At 40.8% G+C, this 23,775-nt stretch overlaps 2 protein-coding genes across 5 annotated transcripts in view; one reads left to right on the top strand and one right to left on the bottom strand.

Moving 5' to 3' along the window:
• The first annotated feature begins 309 nt into the window (after positions 1-309).
• rabac1 (Rab acceptor 1 (prenylated)) lies at positions 310-4,371 on the top strand. 3 transcript variants are annotated; one of them, XM_023429893.2, is made up of 6 exons: positions 310-417; positions 1,494-1,629; positions 1,968-2,180; positions 2,476-2,573; positions 3,078-3,179; positions 3,421-4,371. In XM_023429893.2, the coding sequence occupies exons 2-6, from the start codon at positions 1,508-1,510 to the stop codon at positions 3,507-3,509; spliced, it is 624 nt and encodes a 207-aa protein (XP_023285661.1). In that variant the 5' UTR covers positions 310-417; positions 1,494-1,507; the 3' UTR covers positions 3,510-4,371. The 3 variants fall into 3 exon arrangements, with proteins under 3 accessions (XP_023285661.1, XP_023285662.1, XP_087036436.1); XM_023429894.2 differs by having other exon boundaries at positions 342-417; positions 1,497-1,629; XM_087180310.1 differs by having other exon boundaries at positions 375-391.
• A 1,727-nt stretch (positions 4,372-6,098) lies between these two features.
• Positions 6,099-23,775, bottom strand: part of atp1a3b (ATPase Na+/K+ transporting subunit alpha 3b) — a 22,384-nt gene continuing 4,707 nt past the window's right edge. The window contains exons 3-23 of one of the 2 annotated variants that reach the window (XM_023429896.2): positions 15,735-15,812; positions 15,110-15,169; positions 14,648-14,851; positions 14,289-14,402; positions 13,394-13,528; positions 13,146-13,263; positions 12,673-12,941; positions 12,324-12,522; positions 11,963-12,207; positions 11,643-11,835; positions 11,311-11,486; positions 11,057-11,193; positions 10,817-10,967; positions 9,920-10,088; positions 9,520-9,674; positions 9,256-9,379; positions 8,858-9,003; positions 8,602-8,732; positions 8,326-8,427; positions 8,116-8,207; positions 6,099-7,664 (exon numbers count right to left, since the gene is read on the bottom strand). In XM_023429896.2, coding sequence (XP_023285664.1) covers positions 7,636-7,664; positions 8,116-8,207; positions 8,326-8,427; positions 8,602-8,732; positions 8,858-9,003; positions 9,256-9,379; positions 9,520-9,674; positions 9,920-10,088; positions 10,817-10,967; positions 11,057-11,193; positions 11,311-11,486; positions 11,643-11,835; positions 11,963-12,207; positions 12,324-12,522; positions 12,673-12,941; positions 13,146-13,263; positions 13,394-13,528; positions 14,289-14,402; positions 14,648-14,851; positions 15,110-15,169; positions 15,735-15,812 — 3,027 coding nt within the window. In that variant the 3' untranslated portion in view covers positions 6,099-7,635. Of the gene's footprint in view, positions 7,665-8,115; positions 8,208-8,325; positions 8,428-8,601; positions 8,733-8,857; positions 9,004-9,255; positions 9,380-9,519; positions 9,675-9,919; positions 10,089-10,816; positions 10,968-11,056; positions 11,194-11,310; positions 11,487-11,642; positions 11,836-11,962; positions 12,208-12,323; positions 12,523-12,672; positions 12,942-13,145; positions 13,264-13,393; positions 13,529-14,288; positions 14,403-14,647; positions 14,852-15,109; positions 15,170-15,734; positions 15,852-23,775 lie in introns of both variants that reach the window. The other variant, XM_023429895.2, reaches the window with a different exon arrangement.

The raw sequence follows: 23,775 nt of genomic DNA on the forward strand, positions 1-23,775 counted from the left end.
TCATATGTTTTTGTGCAGTTTTTAATTTGTAAAGTAACTAAAGCAGCTACATAAATATACTGCGGTACAAGGCAAGTACAATATTTTCCTCTGAATTGCAGTGGAGTAAAAGTGGCAAAAAAAAATGCCCAAGTAAATTACAAGTACATCAGTTTTGCACTTAAGTACAGTACTTGAGTAGATGCACTTAGTTACTACTCACTATTTTAATGACAGAGTGAAAGCAAGCTATTAGTAGCCGAACTGAACCTTTAAGATCAAACTTCAAACACCACAGCAGAAGATGGCAGTTCTCTATGTGGTCAGTAGGTGGCGGTGTTCTGTGCCTAGACAGCAGGAAGTTAAGTGACATCCACATCACATCCGTGAACCAGAACAGCAACAGAAGACGGTAGGCATTCCCACCAAACTTCTACCGTGAGTATATTTGATTAAACGACTTGGGATTTGACCGTTCAGACGGGTCTTGTCTTCTTTGTGTTATCTTCAAGCATCCACCGCTGTGTGCGGTATGGTGATGAAAAACGATCTCTCTGCTGGGATCTGTAGTGGACGTCAACGTTAATGCTGAAGCTAGCTATGACAATCTTTCGAACAACCAGCAAAGTTGTCTTTACTAAGCATTAATATTTTTTATATATAACGGCACATATGTAGAGAAATTAGAAACGTTATCTAAGTTATTTTTTAAAAATGAAGACTGTAGTCGTATGTTGGCAACAGTCTCTTAAATATCCTACTTGTTTAGTGATGTGGCAGTGACCAAGCCCTGTCTTTTGTTGACCAAATTTTTCCACTCCTGAAATACTGCACTGCAGCTAAGCAGCTAGATCAACTGTGACGCTTCAGTGTTATGTGAGTGACACAAATATCAAGTGTGTGGGCATCTAAGTGTTGTTACGAACAAAAAAGTTACCAGCTACTTACTTGCTTATTGATTTAGCTTAGTTTATTTATTTGTTTATTTTTATGTGAAATGTTTTGGCACTTGTCACAATTGATTACTCTATTAAATTTAAACTAATTGTTGGAGGAGTTAGTCTATTCCGAAATATCTAAAGTATTAACTAATAGCTATCAAGATTTACAAGATACAATAGGGATTTTTTTAATTGCTGATTTAGTCTTTTTAGAAAATTATTACAAAAAAAACCCCCAAAAACAATTTAAAATTACATTAAATTAAAAAATCAGGCAACTCTTCACCTTTTTCAAGGTATAACCTTAACTGGTATTTTGTATTTAATATGATTGGTCGATTATTCATCTGAATTGTAATTGATGAATTATTTATTAGATCCAGTGCCTGTATGACACCTGAGTCTTGGTACAATAACAGAATTATACTTTACAATATCTGATTTTACTGAGTACAAACATTGCTACTTCTCATTTCTGCTACAGGCTGACCTAATCCTGTAGAGGAAAAAATGAATAGCTAACGAAAATGATGTACTCATTTTTCTGTTTGTTCACTTGCTGTTGCCTTGCAGCAGACAGTCTGTAGATGTCATCTGGAGCTCCAAAGGGGGAGAACTGTCTTGTAGACATGGACAGCAAGGCTGGAGATCTGTTCAGTGCTGATGATGCTCATCCAACTGGCACAGGTGGCGTTGGAGTCATGGCAAAGTAAGGGCTCATATCTTTTTATGTTTTTGTGGGAATCAATCATATAGTAGTAATGGTAATGCTGTTATCAAGAGGGTTGTGATTCTGTGTTGCTCAAATTTTCTCCCTTCTACGTGATTGAAATAAACTGAACGATCTGATACTATTGTTTATTGGTCTACAATGCAGACAAGTTGTATTAAATCATCCACCTCCCACCAGATATCTAAGGGCCTTTATAGATACCTCCAATATACAGCTAACAGAGCAACTAATCTCTGTAGGTCTGTTTGGAATGTTGCTTTATGAGAAACGTAATACTTCCTCATGTATTCACTCCTTAATGTCTTATTTCACAGGCTCTGGCTCCCTAAAGGCTTCTCAGTCAGTATGGCTAAAGAGTGGATTGACAGGCGTCGAGTGTCCATTCGACCATGGGCTAGCTTCGTGGACCAACGCAAGTTTTCAAAACCTCGCAATTTCGGAGAGTTGTGTCAGAGGGTGGTGAAAAACGTGGAAACTTACAACAGCAACTACACCTTCATCTTCCTGGGTCTCATCCTCTACTGCATGTAAGGCCAAAAACAAGTTTGTATTGTCTTGTTTTGTCTCTGGGAATATTTTCACCTACTGCTGATCAGCTCTTACTAACACAGCCTGTGCCCTATGTGCATATAGGAACTTTCTAAAAACAGTTCAGGTTTTCACAGATCTGTTTCGGCCACTGCATATATTAAAAAAGGAGACAGAAAAATGAAAAATAATATGATTTAAGCTTTAAGGTTTAATCTAAGACTTAACAAATTGTAAAAATGCTGCTTAAATTAGCACCTGATTGATAAGACTGTCAATGTTTCTTCTCCTCAGTATCAGCTCTCCCATGCTGCTGATTGCCTTGGCTGTGTTCGCTGGCGCCTTCTACATTATCCACCTCAAATCCCTGGAGTCCAAACTGGTTGTCCTCGGTGAGTGAAGCTGTCACATATAAGTGTTCCTGCTACTTATTGTGGAATCACCAGGAATATTTGAATCATATTTGAAATATCCATCTTTGTGTTTGTGTGTGTTGGCCAAGAGAAACCAAGCCCACCCATATTAGTTCAAATATTTAAAACCGTATTATTTTTTTTTACAAAAAGGTGCTTCATTTTGTTGCAATAACAATTCATTTTCTAATCATATAGTAAAACAAGTGAAAGTTGCACTTGTTTTACTATATGAACAGAACATGATTTGTTTGTATGTTGCTTTGACAGGTAAAGAAATGCTGAAACAGTTTGTTTCTTCAGGAATAGAGTGCATACACTTCACTCATAATAATGGACTTAGTCTAGTCTATAAAAATAAAATATCATTGAGATTTTAATATTATTTTACCAGTCAACTTAACCAGATTTAAATGAGGTATCAAATAACTACTTACAGTTAGTGGCATGTATCGTCAAATCTGCAATTTCCTTGTCAACCAGGCAAGGAGCTGGCTGTCCCTCACCAGATGAGCCTTGCTGGAGCTGTCTCTCTGCCTGTGTTCTGGTTGGCTGGAGCTGGAGCTGCAGTCTTTTGGGTTCTAGGTAAGCCAAACAACATTAGTTGTCATTCATTATTTATGCTAGTCATGCAGGAACATTTGTTGCAAAGCTGGTCAGGGCACTGTAGCCCCTGTGTTTCTGTGATATTATTAATGTTTTAAATGATATTGTACTGTTGGATTGAGTGAAAATCTCTGTGTAAAAATGTTAAAAGAAAAACCTTCCTCCTCATTGTTCTTTCCCTTCACATTCCCCCTTTTCCATTTGTGTCGTCTCCTGTCAGGAGCGACACTGTTTGTGATTGGCTCTCATGCTGCGTTCCGTGAGATGGAGGGATCAGACATGGAAGAGCTCTTGATGGAGCCGGTGTGAAAAGCAGGCTGAACTCCCAACAGGTGCTGGTTGACGATCGGGCTTCACTTTGACCCTGTAATTGCATTAGCCCAGAGGGATTGAGGAAAAAACTACTCTTAGATCTGTGATTCCTTAGCTACATGCTACGTGCATCCTGTGTTCCCTGTATTTTAATTTTGCCAGTGTATCAAGAATGCACCTCGTCTTTCCTCTGAAATAGTTGCTGTTACAAACTGTATAGCTTTTCTCAAATTCATTCGCACACATAACTTGCCATATGCACAAATAATTCATTTGTAATTTAGTATTTAAGCACATTATCATACACATTGTATGCCTTTCTCTATGAATTTTAAACTGTGGATGCCTCTGGTTTGTGTCAAATAGCCTTTTTCTCCCTGCAACATCTGGGAAACAGCTTCTGTCTTTTTCTTTATGTAAAGATTATATATACATGCAATGTTCTCACTTCTAAACTGCTACAAAACAATGAATTTTCCAAAGAACAATTGCCATTTAAAGCTTTAAAAATAAACCTCTTATTATGACCACGCACAAATAAAACAATGCTTTTGTTTGAGAGTGCACAAACAAAACTGGTATTTCTAATAGGCTACTTACTAACATAGATAAATTGATGAGAAGACATCTTAAAAGGTCAGTGCTTAGTAATGGTGTTTTTTATTGGGGATAATATGGTACTTTGCTGACAGTATGCACATTTATCAGCTCTGCTGGCAGTATTCAGATCTGAAGGTCATCCTGTAAACCTGAAATATTTCTTTTTTGAAAATAATTATTCCTTTGTTTACATTTTAATGTAATTTGTGTGGTTTTTTATTTAATGATATCTCGGGAGTGCAATAAACCCCTGATGTAAGATGGCTTCTTATTGGTTTCTTTGTTATTTTGCCATTTATTAATTCAGGTAGTTTTTTTTTTTTTCCATTCATGCAAAACTACAATTGACTCATATTTGTGGATGCAAGGCACGAGTCGCAGTGAACTCAGTGGCCCCTCTGCACTTAGTTTGTACATTTCTTCATTATTCTGGTCTGGTCTGAATACACAGTAGAATAGGACAGTTCCAACCCTCCTGGCTCCTCCGTCTGTAGTACACCAAACACTGCAGCGCTCACCGACCCCCTCTTATCCCCCCTGCGGTCCCCCTCTTGTCCCCCTTTTCACGTGACCCCTCTGACCTGTGCTCTGTGACAGCACAGCAAGAGCACCCCATGCTCAGGTTGCCATGGCGATGACCTTGGAGGGCCCCAGTCAGACACACACACTCGCTTACACACTGCGGCAAAGGCGAGCGATCGATATTCTATTATACGGAGGGTGGCGAGGAGGGAGAGAGGAGAGTCGCACTGCAGTGAGCTCACTGCAGAGGGACACGGGGGAAATTAGAGAGAGGGTGAGTGTGTGAGTGTGTTTGTCAGTGAGAGTGACAGAAAGTGGGTGTGCATGTGTCTTAGTGTGTGTATGTATGAGCAGGAGACACTGCATTTGTCATTGGACAGTGGGTGAGCAGTGCCAGAAAGTTTTTGTGTTTCTCACTCAAAGGGATCTGTCCTAAATTTACACTGGATGCAGCAAAGTGACCTCTCACAATACCCAATACTTATATCATATTATAGAGCTGTATATTGTGTATAATTTATTTGATTTGTGTACTAGTTGGGCAATAAGAGGTTCATTTAAAATAGATGAGTCCTGTGGCACAGAGAGGAAGCACAATTACAGTCTGCTCCCCAAAGATAAAAGATATAGTACCTTGCTTCGTTTGCAGGAATGTAACCTTTTGGAAATAACTTTTATTAATAACAGAATTTCCCATTCCTTCTTGGACACATAATTCATGTGCTATTTCTGTTTTTATAGTTTTGGGAAAGAGTAAAACATCATTCCCTTTGTAAGACTTCTGCTGACAGTGAAGCTCATCTCTGTCGATGTCAGACAAGGCTAACACATTTATACAGTGGTTTGGTGCATTACCCTGGACTGCTGCCAATTCTTCCTCCTATGGCAGTTTAACATTATGCAGTTTGCAGGTTGAAGTGCATATTAACTCATAACACTAGGTGGCATCCCATCCTCATGTTTCTATTTTTATCATTCCTGCTGTGCTAATACTGGTGTCACAACAGCTGCATCACTTCTTCATTTCATAATTAATTGATTAAATAAATGAAGAAATAATTTCATATTTGAATATATGTATTGGGGCAACAGTGAGGCTGATACACAGGGTGTCAGCAAATATTACTTCTTGAGGCTGTTCATTTATGTGAAGTGTATTCATATATGTAGTCAGATCAAATATGACAGCATTAAGAAAAATTAGCATAGAGTTAAATATTTTCTTGCAAAAATTGAATATTACAAGATTCAAAAAGGAGGTTTTCCTGCAGGGCTATGGCAATAGATTGCATTAGATTTACTATATTGTGTACACCCACAATATGCAACCTAGATTAGTAATGCACATTTTAAACTATGTTCAAGTAAGGGTAAGAAAGACAGATAATATGAGGAAGGAATAAAATGAGAGTAAAGATTCAAAAGTCAGAAACAGAGACAGAGAGACACACAGACGGGTCTAAGTTGTATTAAATGTTCTAGATGTTTTATTGGTGTTGGTTTCATTTATTTGACACACATGTTCTACTAGTTGTGAATTTTTTTTTTTTTCTTGAATTTCAACCCTTTCAGCCATCTGAGATAGACCCAGCCTGAGACCGCTGGCCCTTCACTGGTCTCCAACACATACATGCACACAGACCCGGGCTGGACCGACCTATATAGCAGGACCTGGAGTGAACCAGACCTGGATCTGATCCGGTAATAGACCCCAGGCACATGGACTCATCATCACCACTCACCACAGCACAGCACACTGCACCACATCATACCGACACACCTGCAGTGACAGGAACCTGAAAGCCTTGGTTGGTGTCCTGTGTCTTTTGGTAAAAACACAAAACCCTGCTCTGCTGTTACAGTTTCAGAATAGCCTCCTGAAAAACCAGCAAAAATAACTGAAACCAAACAAAAAACAAAACGAGACACAAATCTCTCACTTTTTCCTTTCTCACCAATATTGTTAATGTTCTTCCTTTTGAATGTCTCTCTTGAGCTGTTTTTCAACATGTGTTTTTTTATTGTTTCATTTAAATTCAGTATAGAATTATATAGATTTCCTAGAGCACACAGAAAGATTGATTTGTATTTATCAACTTGGGGCGGTGTACTGTAATAGTTATTAACAAGGACAATGGTTCACACAGTGCACACAAACAGAGACAAACGGGGCAGGAGGGAGGGAGGGGAGGGGAGGGGTGTGAGAGACAGAGGGGGGAGAGAGGAGGGACGGGACGCCATGGGGTGTGCTTTGTTAGGCCTAAATGAGGAAAAGCAGCTCTCACATATCCCCCCTCCCGTTTTAGAAATAAAAAAAGACAAGTAAAACCATCGAAACCCCCCTACCCCACATATTAAAAAACAACAACACTGTGGCCGTTGAGAACGGAAGAGAAGGAAAATGGACGCAGTGAGAACAACAGGGAGATGACCACTCCGCTGGTCCTCCACAGACAGGAGACGGAGGCGAGAGGTGGCAGTCGAAGTGGTGTCGGCGGTGGGATCTCACTGTGTGATCTTTTTATCTGTGTGTGATTGGAGGACAAGCAAAGGGTTGGCGAGGAGGGAAAAGAGAGAGGAACGAAGGTACAGAGAAAGACGAGGGTGGGAGAGCAGGGAAAGAAGAGGGAGGGGAAGGAGCTGGATGGCCCTTTTTGCAGAGCATAGACACTCCCTTTGTATCCTTAGCTCATTCAAATCTACATACACAATATGCAGCTGCCGTTTGGTAGATATATTGGTTTATGTACACAGCAGTGAGAGAACACATGCAAAGAGTATCATAGGAGATGGGGAGAAAGGGGGGCGGGTCAATGTAGAAAGTTGTAAAGGTGCTTTTGCTGTTTTTAATCTTTGGGGCAGTTGTGATGAAAATTGCTTCAAAGCGGTTTTTGTCTTTAAGGGGGCGGGGCGTCTGGAGGTGTGTCTTGCCAGGGATGGAGTGACAGGAGGGAGCAATAAGTGGAAGATGAAGGGGGTTTGAGCAAAGATGCTCCATCGATCAATAGTATGTCTCCCTTTCCACCCAACCTGGAGTGCAAATGAGAGAAAGAAACAGTTACAGTTAATTCAACAATGTTTTCAAATCATATTTTTATCACAATTTACATTTTATTAGTATTAGCTAAAGGACTAGTTCAACACTTTGGTATGGTAAATGGGAAGCTACTGTGAGCAGTCAGTTAGCTTAGCTTAGCACAAAGACTAGAACCAGAGGGAAAGAGCTAGCCTGACTCTGTTAGAAGATGTCAAAATCCACCTACCAGCACCAGTAAGCTCAGTAATTTACACATTATATCTCATTTATTTATTGCTTTTACAGGGTTTGCGAGACAACAAGCAGAGACAACCGGATGTTTCTGCACCTACCGAAGGCAAAGTCTAGCACATAAACCACCCCATAAAACCACAGGATGTTGTTGTTAAACTGCTCCTCTCAAGAAACGTTGGTTAAGCACTTGTTGAAAGATGCAACACTCACCTCCAGGGTTCCGACGGAGGAGAAGTTTTCGGACTTCATCATAAACAAAGATGAGGAAACTATAGGGGAATGCACAAAACCACCAAGTAGGCCTGTGGGTAAGACAAGAGAAGAAGAATGATTAAAAATAATAAACAGAAAATGCTATATGGGTTAATATCAGAGGTACTGCATATGCATCCACGTGATATATATGGTAATGGTGCTCACTTTAGAGGATACATCCTGAGTGCCACATCCATGCCTGGGCAATAGGACAGGAAGGCAGCCAGAGCTGTTTCTTCAAACAGGCCAAAGATCAAGATTTTGTTCCTGGGTAGAGAAACACGACATTATTAAAGAGCAGAAATGATAATGCAGAAATTAAGATACTTGTCAACCCAGTTTAGATCATACAATGCAAATGTTTCCTGGCAAAAACATAAATTTAGCAATGACAGAATATGTTTCAGTAGAGTGGTGTCACAGTATAGTTGTTGGACTCACCTCATGCCCTGCTGGAACACAGAGTTACGTCTGGTCTTGCAGACGATGACATCAGCCCACTGCACTACCACAATACTGACAAAGAAGGCTGTGTGGCATGTGAATTCCACAATCTTCCTCTGCTCATATGTCTAAAGGGCAGAGAAGGACAGAAAAACAGTAAGATAACGTAACAAAACCCGGAAACACACACACACACACACACACACACATACACACAGGTTCGCCTAAACACACACAGACACTACACACTCACCCACTGCTGTCCATAGCTGTCTTCCAGGTCGTTGACAGAGCGGTCATCCCAGTTGAGCCTGATGCCTACTAGTTGGGCGGGTAGGAAACCATTTTCAGCCAAGATCACAAAGTAGGCGAAGAAGCCTCCCAGAGCCTGAATCATACCTGAAAAAGAAAAACATACACACAGAGAGATGAAGTAACAGATTTTTAGGATTGCTGACTTCCTTAATCTAGTGACCCCAAAAACACTGCAGACAGATGCAAGATAATCCGGCTGTTGTTGTTTGTGAACAATCAAGGGGGATAAAGTTGATTTGAAGACAAAATTACTTTCAGGCAACCAAGATCAAACTTCAATCCATATCAAAGACAATTCACAGCCTAGATCAACTGACCTATCTTTAATTCACCTACCAATTTGTCCATAGGCAATGCTGATAAGCCTCTCATTCACCAGCTTGTCCCTGAATGGGTTCCTGGGCTGACGCTTCATGATGTCGCTCTCAGCTGCTTCATAAGCCAGGGAGATGGCTGGCACCTGAGTGGAGAGGAAGAAATGTGAACTTTAAGTACGGTATGACATATGTCATATCGAAGGAGCTGGATCCAAGGGTGTCTGTGTGTGGGCATGAAGCTATATGTGTCATATCAAGCATTGGGTGTTTGATCAGCTCTCACCATGTCAGTTCCCAGGTCAATACACAGGATGGTGATGGTTCCCAGTGGCAGGGGAATATTGACAATGATGAACAGCAGGAAGGGTGTGATTTCTGGGATGTTGCTGGTCAGTGTGTAGGCGATGGACTTTTTAAGGTTATCAAAGATCAGGCGGCCTAAAGAGAGAGAAGCAAAACAAGTTACATCATGCAATACAGTCAGTGATCTAGCTCTGAGTTTGTATCAGAAATTTTGTTTTATTTAATCTGCAGAGAAACATAATCATCAACACTTCCATTTTACTTGATTTCTAATTTTCCATCCTCCTATTTCTACATATTTTTTTCATATTCTCTCATTAAAAACTCTTTATTGATTTAAACACTTTCAATCTTTCAGTTCTGTCTCTTGCATGTCTCACCTTCTTCCACTCCTGTGACAATAGATGCAAAGTTGTCATCCAACAAGATCATGTCTGCAGCCTGTTTGGACACATCAGAGCCTGAGATTCCCATGGCAACACCAATGTCGGCCTTTTTCAGTGCAGGAGAGTCATTCACACCATCACCTGTCACAGCCACAATGGCACCCTGGGAGAGATGAGAAAAGGTAAGGTGAAAATCAGAAGGTTACATAGCATAAATAAAGTTATATTGTTAGATGTATTTATCCCTTATTTTGTAACAATCTTTATTGTAACAATCTATGCAAGAGCCACATATTAATCCTCTTTTCATTCTTACAAACACAAGGAATAATAAATAAATTAGTCAAAATAAATAAATTATATGACACAGTGATTCACAAATACACTATATTGGCATGAATTTAAATTTACAAAACTGCAAAATAACCTGTACTTTTTCAGCACCTGTTTTTTGATTTTTTTTTTTTTTTTTTTGGAAAACCAATTGTAGTTTTTATATAAGAAAAATATTTTATTTGGTAATCATAAGTTGAATAAATAATCCTATCTCTCTTAAATGAAACTGTGATATTTAACTGACAACAAAATGTATGCAAATTCTAATATGAATGTTAATATTTTAATATAAAGTCTTTTATGTAAACTAATAAAAACCAAAGCCTTTCGGTATATCATAAGCAATCTAACCATCTCACAGTGAGGAAAACATTTTATGTGTCAGTCAGGGAAGCTTCATTCAACAGACAACTAGCACCATCTGCTGTTGTGAAAGTGTAATGATATTTTGGAGCCAATGTCACTTCCAAAAAACAAAGCCTATAAGGTACAATTTTTATTTTATTTTATTGTCTAGAACATAATTTCTAATTAAAAAAAAAAAGCTCTTCTTACCTGTCTCTGGCAACCTTCTACAATGATGAGCTTCTGCTGTGGGGAGGTCCTGGCAAACACGATCTCTGTGTGATTCCTCAGGATATCGTCCATCTGATCCTGAGATAGATCTTTTAGGTCTGTACCATGGATCACACAGGCCTTGGCATCCCTGAACACACACATTGAAACGTTCATGTTAGCCTCATAATTTAACATTATCTATATGACCATGTGTGTTTTTCTGTTAAGAATCTTTACCTGGGGTTGACCTGGCTGACAGGTATGTTGAGACGAGCTGCAATGTCCTCCACTGTCTCATTGCCTTCTGAGATGATGCCCACTCCCTTGGCAATGGCCTTGGCTGTGATGGGATGATCTCCAGTGACCATAATAACCTGCAACAACACGAGCAATAAAGATGACATTTCTTCATGTGATTTCAATGACATTCTACAACAGAGCCTGTTTTATGAAGCACTGTAAGGGAAAAAGAGATCATATGTGAGGTTCACCTTGATACCAGCAGATCGGCATTTGCCAACAGCATCGGGCACAGCAGCACGGGGAGGGTCAATCATGGACATGAGGCCAACAAAGCAAAGGTTGTCTGTCTGGAAGTTGACATCATCTGTGTCAAAGGCAAACCCCTTAGGGTACTGGTCCTCTGGAAGCATCAAGTGGCAGAAACCTGGGAGCAACAGAAATGTGTGCTTTAGTAGAGCTTCTCTCCCTATCCCAACATCACCTCTACAATATCTAATGCTCAGTAAATTACATTTAGAAATTGATTTGTTTCGATCATTCAACTGATGTTAGTTGAAAAAAAGTTGTAGATATTCCTTACCAAGTACTCTCTCTCCCAGTCCTCCCAATTCCATGTAGGCATTCTGGAAAGCTTCCTTCAACTCCTCATCCATAGGCTGCTCCTTGCCCTGCAGCAGGATGGTGGAGCAACGGTCCAGGATCCTCTCAGGGGCTCCCTTCATCACCAGCAGGTAGCGGTTGTCATTTGGATCCTCTGTCTCATGCACTGAGAGCTAAAGGAGGAGAACAGAAGTGAAAGTTAAGATAAAACCCTGCCATATATTTGTATAATGTGCATTGCTATTTACAATGTTGTTCTTATTATTTGTGCGTGCACAGCTATATTTAGCCATTATTTACCTGGTATTTGTTGGTGGAGTTAAAGGGGATCTCAGCCACCTTCTTGTTCTTGTCCCTCATCAACCTGACTGAGCCACAGGACAGCTCGATACACTTCAGCAGGGCTGACTCGGAGGCATCGCCAGCAACATCACGCTTCAGGATGGCCACTGAGTCTTGTCCTGCTTTGAACTGAGCGCGGTTACACAGAGCAGCAACACGAGCCAGAGACAGCCATGTCACTGAACTCTTGTCAAATGAGGCACCTGGATGAGGAACAGAAAAATGGGCATTAATCACTGCTTTAGTAACTGTTTACTCCTTTTACAGTAGACACATATTTCAGACACCAGTGGTGTGTGTTTGCCCTCTCCTCACTGACCAGACTGGTCCTCAGTGGTGTCGGCCTCGTGGATCTGGTTGTCAAACCACATGTGGGCCACAGTCATCCTGTTCTGGGTCAGAGTGCCTGTCTTGTCAGAGCAGATGGTGGAGGTGGAGCCCAGGGTTTCCACAGCTTCCAAGTTCTTCACCAGGCAGTTCTTCTTAGCCATACGTTTGGCAGTCAGGGTCAGACACACCTGCAGGCGAATACATTCATGATGTTAAAACACGTTAAGGTTGACTGAATATATTATTTGGATGTAGCAACTATGAAGCTATAAGGGAGAATTTCCCTGTTTCTTGATGCTTAAGAAAGTGAGCTAATAGCTAATAACTGGCCCACTTACAGTGACTGTAGCCAGCAGCCCTTCAGGCACGTTTGCCACAATGATGCCGATGAGGAAGATGACAGCCTCCAGCCAGCTGTAACCCAGGATGAGGGCCAGGACGAAAAAGGTGACACCCAAGAAGACAGCCACACCTGTGATGATGTGGATGAAGTGCTCGATCTCCTTAGCAATGGGGGTTTTGCCGGTCTCCAGGCCAGAGGTCAGAGTAGCAATGCGACCCATGACTGTGCGGTCTCCAGTGCAGATAACAAGGCCACGAGCTGTGCCTGGTTAAGGAAAAGAACAGAAATATAATGTTGTAAAATATCATTTATAGCCACAGTATCTGTGTCTTGTAACCACATTTAATTGAGGTAAAGCCACCATTATATTTTAACAAACGGCAAAGTATAAGTGTTGAGTTTATTAATCAGCTCAGTTTGGTGGGTTTAAATCCAGAGAATGTAATGTTATTGCCATGGTGACAATACCTTCCACACAGTTGGTGGAGAAGAAAGCAATGTTACGGGTCTCCAAGGGGTTGTCATGGGTACAGTCAGGTGACCTGCTCTGAGGTTCTGACTCGCCTGTCAGGGAGGAGTTATCCACCTATTAAGAAACAGAAAAAATAAAAACATGTTGTATACAACAAGAATCAAGAATTTGAATGTGTGTGTATATGTGTTTGTATGTGTATGTGTATGTGTATGTGTATCTGTATGTGTATCTGTGTGTGTACCTTGCAGCCGTGAGCAGAAACCACCCTGATGTCAGCAGGGATCCTGTCTCCTCCCTTCACTTCAATAAGATCTCCGGCCACCACTTCTTCGGCATTTATCTGTACCTTCTCACCCTCACGGATGACCAATGCTTGCTGCAGGGAGATATCAGTGATGGTTAGAAAATATGCACACATACACACACACACACACACACACAGAACAATATTTGGATCAACATAATCTATGGCAGTAGCAGAGGACTTTTTTTATTCCTTCCTGTTCATGTTTGACTGTACATCCTGTAAGTAAAGGTTTCATCAAATCTAATGCACTCGCAATCAAAACATACTGTATGCATTGTATAAACTATTTGCAGGCTGAGAGTGGCAACCACCAGCGGTACCACATCCTTTTGCAATATACAGTATTTGCCCTTCATTTAAGTGTGTAACAGGAGGTCGCTGACAATGTGTTTTTCAATCATTTAAGAAGTGAAAAACAATACAATTATAAATGTCAAAACTGGAGGTTCTTGATGGACAGTATTTTACCACAGGCTTGTCTTTGTCTACCAATTATCCCTATAAAGGCAAAATCTCTAAAAGAAAACCTGTAAAGGCAAAACTGCTCACTCTTTTAGGACAGCAGCCAGCAAACATTACTCTGTGACTAACTCTTGGCTGTAAAGCAAAATTGCCACATTGTGAAGACATGAATAGAGGCAAGTATTTCTGCTACCCAGTGTCAAAGACATATTAACTGGGTATTAAGAATCTATAGTTTCCGGTGTCCTACGTATATTCACTTTCATGGCTGAAAAGTCTGAGTCCAGATTTGATAAGAGAGAATTCAAATTAGATTTTCAGACATAAGTTGGTTTCATTCAGTCCTTTAGAGCAAAGGCATATTTACCTGAGGCACCATGTTCTTGAAGGACTCCATGATTTTAGAGCTCTTGGCCTCTTGGAAGTATGAGAAACAACCAGTAATGATGACGACAGCTGTGAGCACAATACCTAGGTACAACTGGAGAGAGATAGAGAGAGAGAGAGAGAGAGAGAGAGAGAGAGAGAGAGAGAGTTGAACATATGTGAGTGTCATGTGTGTGGTGGAGGCACTGGGTACAATTTGTGTGACAGTCGAAGGTGTTATTTATGTCGATATTTCAGAGTGTGGCTTATGTGTTAATGAGGTGTGGATGGGCCAGATGTGAATATGTGTGTGCAAAATCTTTGTGACTGTTTGTGTGTATGTGCACATGTGGTGCTCACATTGTCTCCTGCGGGATCGTCCTCAGTGGCTGCCTGGATGGCGTAGGCCAGGAAGCAGAGGATGGCACCGAGCCACAGCAGGACGGAGAATCCACCAAACAGCTGGCGACAGAACTTGACCCATTCCGGAGTGGTGGGAGGAGGGGTGAGAGCATTGGGACCATCCCTGATCAGAAACTCTGCTGCCTTGGCATTGGTCAGTCCCTGGAGGGAACAGAGAGGAGGGGAGATGTAGAGTTAGCAGAGAAAGGCAGTGGGTCTGCAGTTGGTTAACATTCTCACATATCTTTATTATGACTTTTGAGTCTAGTTGACTGTTGGCTTGTGATTGTCAAAAACTATAATAAATCAATGACGGTACTCTCATGCCATCTAGTGGACAACCGGAAAAACAGACTCACACCAAAGACAGATCGATACATAGACAGTACATGCTGACCGAATCTGAAATCATAAACTCACCTGGACAATGTCAGTCTGGAATTTCCTGCATACTTCCTCTACAGACATCTTATGTTCTGTCTGAAAAGAAATATACAGGGACAATCAGTACTCTGCATGGTTCAATATCTTTATTTACCATTTTTTGCATGCAGGAAAAAATAGTAGAAAGTTTCCAGATTAAAATTGTTTTGAGCTTTGTTGCATTTTTAGGATATCAGTAATTTAATGGCATACAAGGTAATTAGATATGTACTCCATGCATGCAGTTCACCTGAGAGATAAGAGTGTTAGGGCAGCCAGGTATGGCGACCCTGGTGTCAGTTTCTTGCGCTGAGGTGTAAGATCAAAGTGATGACCTCCTGACAACAAGTCAACCCTCTTACCAGCAAAAATACATTAATTTGGCCTGTATGAGATTTTCCTTCTCTCCAACAAAAATTGGCATCAGTTCACTTTCATTTACTACAACCTGCAAGAAGATGTTCTTCAAAGTTGAAAATCATTTTCTCACGCCTAATATATCCTAATATGCATGGATGGTATAAAAATATTTTTTAAATAATGAGGAAATGAATCATCTTTTGACTGACTTTATAACAACAGACAGTTCCACAAGGATTCATAGATTAAAGGTTTTACTTACAATGGGCACTTCCTTCTTCAGGTCATCCATGTCCTTGGTCCCCGCCTTCTTCTTCTTGGGGGATCGGTCATCTTTGTCCTGTGTGGTGGCAACGCGGTAACTGTCTGACCGCCCATACTACAGACACACACACATGTTTTATACATGCCTTCGGACTAGATTAAGGAGATAGTGGCCTGTGCGCCTTTGTATATAATCTTAGCCGTTCTCTGGGCTTGTACATGAACATTGTATTAACTAAAAACTATACTTTGTCTCCAAAAGTGCATTACATACCCTCTTTATTCAGAGAGCTGTCTTGCCTGGCTTTCAAACAGTATTTATCAGTCACTGACTGCAACAGAAATAAAGCCAGTGGGCTTTATTGAATTGCCCTTGAGATTTCTCTCTGTCAGTAAATCGCATCGTATCCCTGTGAAATGGCCTTGAGAAGTCACCTGCATTTCTCAGTTGGTAATAATGTCAATTATTCTGAGTTTATAAGGAAGATATTAGATGAAAAGCATTAACATAAAAACCTAGTATCATAAGAATCATTGTGACATGAAAGGGAAATGCATTACCCTGGTAGGTCTGTTTTGCTCGAGTGCACTATCAACACACATTAACAACTGCCCCTGCAGTCTGCTCTGCCTTATCCATCTGATCAAATAAATCTTGCTCTGATGTCCACAACAGCCTGATGGACACATCAAAACATAACCAAGTGCAAATGGTTTAACCTGTAGGTTTTAACTAAATGCTTCCTGCTGCCTTTCTTCTTTTTTTTTTTATCTGGCAGTGAGTATTAAAGACATGGGAGAGAGAGAGAGAGAGAGAGAGAGAGAGAGAGCAGACAAACTATGTTTATAGCCTCATCAAAGGCTTTTTGATTAGATTCTAGTATGTTCTATGCTATTAGATCAGATAGATCAGAGACACTTTGATGCCAAGATTACAAAAACATTAAGTCCCACATACACACATGAATGCACACACAGTCACATCAAATGTCCTCGTCCTCTTCCGCCTGCCTGTTGTTCCTGGTACACCATTTACTATAACCCTCATAAATTGACTTATGTTGTTAAACTAGATGTGAGTGGCCTTTTAATAACCACAATTTCTCCAGGGCTGCACGTTCTAGTCCTTCTAGCACTGTAACTGTAAAACTAGCGTGTCGTCCGGAAGGAGAGCAGCCTGACCGCTGGGCCACATCAATACAAATGTCCCTCATCAAAGGTCAGAGGTGACATAGAGAGGCAAGAATCCCTCCCAGGAGGTGTGAGTGGGTCCCCATGGACTGGCCTTTCATTGACACGACTGAGTCATCAAGGAACTGCCCTTGGTGGCGGATCAATGTAGCCAAATATACACTGATGAATCCAGGCAGGGGTGTGCAGCATGACAGATAACAGAGTAGCAGAGTCCAGCTGATAATGAAGTCACATAAATTTACCTTGGATCAGACATAAACATCAATACATATCAACTGATCATCCATGACAACAATTATCTTAATATAAGATTAAGTTATGTGTGTCAGAAGATCAGAGTAGTGGGTTTTGGGAAATATGGAGTACCCCAAAGCTCTGTTCTTGGTCCGCTGCTTTTCTTTCTTTATTCTTATTCTCTCTTTATTTCACCTCTTGGCCAAATTATACACAGTCATAGAATTAATATCCACTGATACGCTGATGATACTCAGCTGAATCTTCCTGTAAAAGCTAATGATACCTCTAAAATGATTAAATTAGAGGCCTTATTGACTGCTATGAAGCTGGATGTCAGAATATTTTTCCTGCTTCTGCAGAGCAAAAACTGAGTTGCTTGTCACTGGCCCATCCCAACATAGACACAAGTTTGACCAAGTAACAGTAACCCTTGACAACTGTGTGATTTATCAAAGTAAGACAGCCAAGAACCGTGGCGATGGATCTGATCCTACCCTAGAAACATCACAAAGACCATTTTTCACCATGTAACGTAGTTAAAATTGAATCTTTTCTGTCTATTGCTGTAATGTGTTGTTTTCAGCCCTGCCCCTGCTTAAAAATCTTCAAGTGGTTCAGAATGCTGCAGCTAGAATTTTAACTACATGTAGAATATTTAGCTTCCCTTTACTGGCTCCTGAGACTTTAAGGTGCTTCTAAGGTGCTTTTGACGACTTACAAAATCCTAAATGACAGGCCTCTTCATACACTGTCTGATCTCCTTCAACCTTATATTCCCTCCAGTGCTCTTCGAATGCAAGGTCTTTCCCCAGAGTTAGGAAGATGTCAGCAGACTGTAGAGTCTTTTCCTACCATGCCCCTTGAGTCTGTAACAACCTCCCTGCTAACATCAGACTATCTGACTCCTTGTCTCGCTCTCTCCCTCTGTTTGTCTGTTTTCTTCTTCTGGATGTGTGAATAATGTACTTATCCAGGTCTTCATGGTGGAGAGGAGGTTGTGTTGCTCAGGTCCTGTCTGTTGGCAGCACCTGGATGTTGCTCCCAGATTACAGTCTTCATTAATGTTTCCAATCTATAATGCTGTCATCCTGAATGTTGACACTGTAAATCTACTTTGTTGCTCCATTCTGTACATAAGATATTTATTGCATGTCAGTCCGTCCTGGATGAGGGATTCCTCCTCTGCTGCTCTTCCTGAGGTTTCTTTCATTTTTTCTCGTCTCCAGTTTTTCCCAGAGTTTCACCTTGTTTAAGGACAGATGGTATTGTAATGTTGTACAGATTGTTGAGCCCCTTGAGGCAAATTTGTGATTTGTGATATAAATAAAATCTAACTTGACTTGGACTGTGTCCTAAAATTCAGTGAAATAAGGCAAACACCCCCTGGTGGTACGATACTGTAGCGACATTTTCAGGAGTGCAAAATGTTCAAGTAACTTGATTGTTCTGCTGTCATCTGAGATTATAACGCAGATATGGACGACAAAGAGTTGGCCTTAAATATAGTGCTTAAAAGTATGTTTCTAAGTGGGTCCATTGTTCAAATTCTAACCTTAAACTAGTATATTTGCAAAAGGTCTCCACTCATGCTGATTGACAAACACACACCCATACCACACCAAAACACACACACCTGCAGTGGGACTAAATGTGACTAACAAATATCAACTTGCCACTGCCTTTCCCACTTGAGCTGTAATCAAACCGCTCTTGTGAAATCACATCCATACATTCCAGATTGTACATTGATAAAAAAAAAACCAGTCTTTCTGGTTTGTTGTCTGGTTTGTCATCATAAAAAAATGTTTCTTGAAGCCACATGAGGAAGACAACTCTCACACACTTAACCACTGAGCACGGGCTACTCAACAGCCACTTATGAATTCAAAGCAAACAATGAAACCATTCGTTCAAGTATGTCAGGCAGAGAGTAGTATGTCAGTGGGAGGGAGCTGTTTGACATGACTTCAAATGCAAACACACACACACATACATGCAAACATAGAGAGTTCTGCAACAAAAGAACAGCCGATCAAATCTCTTGCTGCAGCAAGACCAGGCAGGCCTGGTGAGGTAGGGATGCACAGAGCCGAAACTGATGCAGTGGAAAAGTACTGCTGCTCATCCCCTCTGAGACACACCCTGGATGTGTGTGTGTGTGTGTGTGTGTGTGTGTGTGTGTGTGTGTGTGTGTGTGTGGGGGGGGGGTCTTAATGTGTGCATGTGTGGGGGTGTGTTGGAAATTACATGTATTATATGTATATATTATTCATTGGCGATTAAGTGAATGAATGCTGGCTCTATATCTATGTATAAGATCAAAGATGTTGAATGACATGGAAGTTACTGATTTACATTGTATTCAAGTGTCAATTTGGTGCCATAGTCTCAAGATGACAGACTGGCAGGTGTGTTAGTATGGATTAATAGATTGTGGCTACTGGTTAATTTTTTCCACAGACTGAATTACGGACCATTGTCAGCTCAAAAGCGCACCTGCTCTTCTGAGTGTATGCACGCTTAAATTGCTAATAGAAATATAAACACACACAGATCTATCTCTCTCTGTCACATGCACACACACACATACACAAATGCCCAGACAATAGAAGTGGTTGGTAGGGAGGTGGACAGGAGATACAAACAAAACGATATGTGGTGAAAAGTAAAGACACAGAGAGACGGATGTGAAGGGGGTGGATGACAGACGTGACTGGGCACATGGAAAGGGAGACGTCAGTGGGAGGTGAGAAGCAGAGACAGGTAAAGAGTGAGAAAGGGAGGTGGAAAATGGGACTGAGAGTGAATGAGAGAGAGAGAGAGAAACAGAGAGCGTGAGAGAGAGAGAGAGAGAGAGAGAGGGAGAAAGGGAGAGAGAGAGGTTGTAACCCTTCTCTCATGCTTCTAATTAGATATTGACCACCAGTCTTTGTCTGCTGGCTCCGTGTCAGTGTTTGACCCACAGTCACCCCCACTCTAATAGATTGCACAACCTTACTTATGGTGGGTGTGTGTCACTTTCAGTATGTGTTCTCATATGCTAAAAGATTACACTCTCACTCCAGGTGTCCGTGAGTGTCCTTAAGTGTATGTGCATTTGCGGATATGAATGTTATCAGTATGACTCGCAGAGAAAAGAGAGGTTGCTGATTTATCTTTTGTGTGCATTTACAGCGTGTTGAGTATGTTTTACGTGAATACCTGTTTTGGCTCTGCGTGTTTGTACGTGTGTGCTTGCCACTCAATCATTAATGATAGACAAAACAGCCTACCAAGCCGCTCCTTCCCTTCCTCTGTGCATACCCGGCTACCTGATTACACTTTACTCTAAGCCCCCTTATTTAGCATTCATAAGCAGTATGTTAACATTCAATAGATGGTTTATATCACATTATAATGTAGTGGTAATGAGATATAAATGCTGCTGTAGTCAGCCTTGAGTAGAGTCTGGTATGTAAATAGATAATGAATGACAACATGGTAAAACACATCTGTAATAATATCAATTATGGCTAAATAGGAGAAGTTATAATTGTTGAAAAATACTATTCCTTAATAAATACCTACAAATATCCTTATGCCTGCAAATACTTATATTATTGTGTGGTATAAAGCCTTAATTAAACATTTATATACTGCTTATAATGCTAAATAGGGGGACTTAAAGTAAAGTGTTAGCATATTTTCTCATTGCACTTCTGGTGCTAACATTTTGCCTTAGTCACAAAACAAGAAGGCCTTTAAACTACATACATGTCTGTTGTCACTGCAGTTCATCCTCTCATCTGTGTTCATGTGTGTTTAAGCCTGAGTCTGTTGTCTCATCTTGATTATCTAATTATTCAGCAGAGAAAGATCGTGTCTACATTTTGTGCATATACAATCCAAGTGTCTTTTCATATGCAGACGACATTGAAGTGTGCCGCCTGTGTGTGTCTGTGTCGGTGTCCAGCTGTCTCACACAGCTCTGGGTAATGTAATGAGCCCCCTCAGTCCTGAGGAAGGAAACAGAGACCTGTGGCTGGAATTACAGATGCTCGCTCTCCCACAAGCACACAGATGAACAGACTGACGTACAGACACATCTCTGACATTATCAGGAAATGGAAAAATCACACGCTCCTCTATGGATTACATAGTGAAATCACTCATGTCCAGTTACATAGTGGCTTATTAAAATGTGATTAAAATATCAATAATTCAATTAGGCCAGCGCTTCATGTGTCTGGTTGTGTGTTTGATCTGATCATAAACTATTCTGTGGGCCTGCTCTGGCAGACCAAACTAAGTCCTGCATTTTGTCGTCATGTGAATAACTTTGATGAGGGAGTGTGCTTGGAGGGCAAGTAACCATGGTGACCAGCAGTGGCCTAGTACTCTTAGGATCCCCTGATGTGATCTGTGACAACTAATAATTGATGCATCTGTAACTGGACACTGTATTCACTGCTGTATAACACAGACAGGCAAGTGACTCAAGAAATCGGTGTGTGTTTTTGTGTGCATGTGTCTGCGTGAGCAGAGGTGAGTCATTGTGTTGGCTACAGTCCGTATGAGCAGCGTCTACACGCATTGCGGCAGAGAGAGCAAGGGAGATGTAGAGTGAATGAGAGGGAGAGACCTAGTGATTGTGAAATCAGACAATAAGGCATAAAAATAAAACACAGCTCAGAACTTATAATCAAAGAGCTCGGAGAAGGAAAGAGCTAAATCTTTTTTAAAAAATGTAGAGTTGCAGATATTCTGACTTGAACAAGCAGTGGGCTTGGTAAAAGCAAATTTGGACTTCTTATCAATCGTAAAATTACAAAGATGTAATTTATTTTGTCAGAAATTGCATTTAGCAGAATGAAATTGAGTGAAATTACCCTGTTGTATTGTGCACATCATGTACCCACTGAGTGACATGTTAAATTTAGGAGTGGCACCTCAGAAGTACCATGTCAAGCATGTTAAGGACAACGGGTTGGGGGGTGTGTTTGACTGGGATGTAGCAGTATTTTCCTTCTCCTTTAATGGCACGCATAATGATGGGAAGAGGCGAGAATGGCGTTGCTGTGCCATTTTGTTTCTCTTTATATGTGAGGCCATATGAGGAAGTGGTTTGTAGGTGGAAGAAACACGATTATGCTTCACATTCTGTTCTTATTTTATCGTACTACAACAGACACATTTGTCAAACCAACATATGAGTCTCCATTTCCTCTTTATACAGAGCAGACTGAGCTTCTCTCCACCGACCATGTGAGATCTACGTCATGGCCTCATTCTGTGTTTTTCATTTTAAACAGGTTTCAATTGTGCTCTAGGCACATGGAATTTATTTTGCGTGCAAAATACAAAAGCATTCAAAGCAAGGCCAGATGTGCTAAACTAGAGAGAACGTAGATGTATCTTGCTGCATCCTGCTTCTTCTGAATCGTATTTAAAGGTAACATAGTACCTCTTAATATTGGGGCTGAAGGTCATCCGTCTCAGGCCTGCTCATTTAGGGGAAAAGATGGCCAACATGGTGCCAGGTAGCAGGTTGGTTAGAAGTATATTTCCTTTTAAGTGGGGCAACATGCCCTTCGTGAAAATTTTTTTAAAATTAATATTTGTAAAACTGTATTTTGAAATCTGTACTTGCATCTGTAGAGATGCAGCAATGTGTGTGGTGTGTGGTGTGTGTGTGTGTGTGTGTGTGTGTGTGTGTGTGTGTGTGTGTGTGTGTGTGTGTGACCTTGCAAGGTCATTGGGCCATCTGCTGGGTGGCAGGGCTCTGGGCCACAGTAGGGGGCTCAGGCTAGGGACCAAGAGACATGGCTGTTGGGATTAGCTAGTCTGATTACTCTACTGGATTAGCCAACTCTGCTCGTCTCTCTCTTTGTCTCTATATCACTCTACTTTCTGTGCCATTCTCTTTCAGTAAAAGCAAATACATAAATTTGATCATCACATTTATCATTAGGTTCTGGTTCCCTATAATTTGGGCTTCTTAAAGTACTGGGCAGGGGAATGATTAGATGATTATTTTTAACAGATGGTAATGATTTGAACGCCTTGTAAAAGAGACTGTCAAGATATTTGTTTCACTTATCTATATTATCCTTGAGAGTAATGTGAAGGCGTCTTATCTTTATATTCAAGTGAGAAGACATCAAAAGGAGGAGATTCAAGGTATAAGACATGAAGAAGAAAGACAGCTAAAAAAGTTTTGGGAAGAAACAGACAGTGAAGAGAACAGTTGAAGGGGACATGTACTGACACATGAAACGAGTTGATCTGATGGAATGGTATCTGTGAATAGGTAAATGTACAATAAAAAGATTGTGGCTTCTTAATAGCACTAAGAAAATCTTAATCTCTAAACCACATAAACACAAATAGATTAAATCTCAAATCATCTGAGCTGTGCTCTCTCCAAAAACTAAAAATAAACAAAAGCAAGAAACAAAACCAAACACAACCCAAACTGAAAACCCCAATTGCAGTTTTAAACCCCCCCCCCATTCTGTTCCCTTCTGCCCATCTGTCTGTCATCATCATCATCTGTTCATCCCACAGAGATAATTGTGTAACTGTGTAACTTTGGTTCTACACAATGCGCTGCCCCACCCCAACCCCCC

Source organism: Seriola lalandi, unplaced genomic scaffold (genome assembly GCF_002814215.2).
Source record: "Seriola lalandi dorsalis isolate HSWRI2012SDOR001 ecotype SW California unplaced genomic scaffold, Sedor1 jcf7180002054900, whole genome shotgun sequence".
NCBI classification, from domain to species: domain Eukaryota; kingdom Metazoa; phylum Chordata; class Actinopteri; order Carangiformes; family Carangidae; genus Seriola; species Seriola lalandi.

Excerpts from the sequence above, each read along its gene's own strand:
- rabac1 (XM_023429893.2), top strand. The coding sequence starts at position 1,508 with ATGTCATCTGGAGCTCCAAAGGGGGAGAACTGTCTTGTAGACATGGAC. Across the intron at positions 2,181-2,475 it reads GGTCTCATCCTCTACTGCAT|TATCAGCTCTCCCATGCTGC; the intron begins GTAAGGCCAAAA and ends TCTTCTCCTCAG. Across the intron at positions 2,574-3,077 it reads GTCCAAACTGGTTGTCCTCG|GCAAGGAGCTGGCTGTCCCT; the intron begins GTGAGTGAAGCT and ends CTTGTCAACCAG.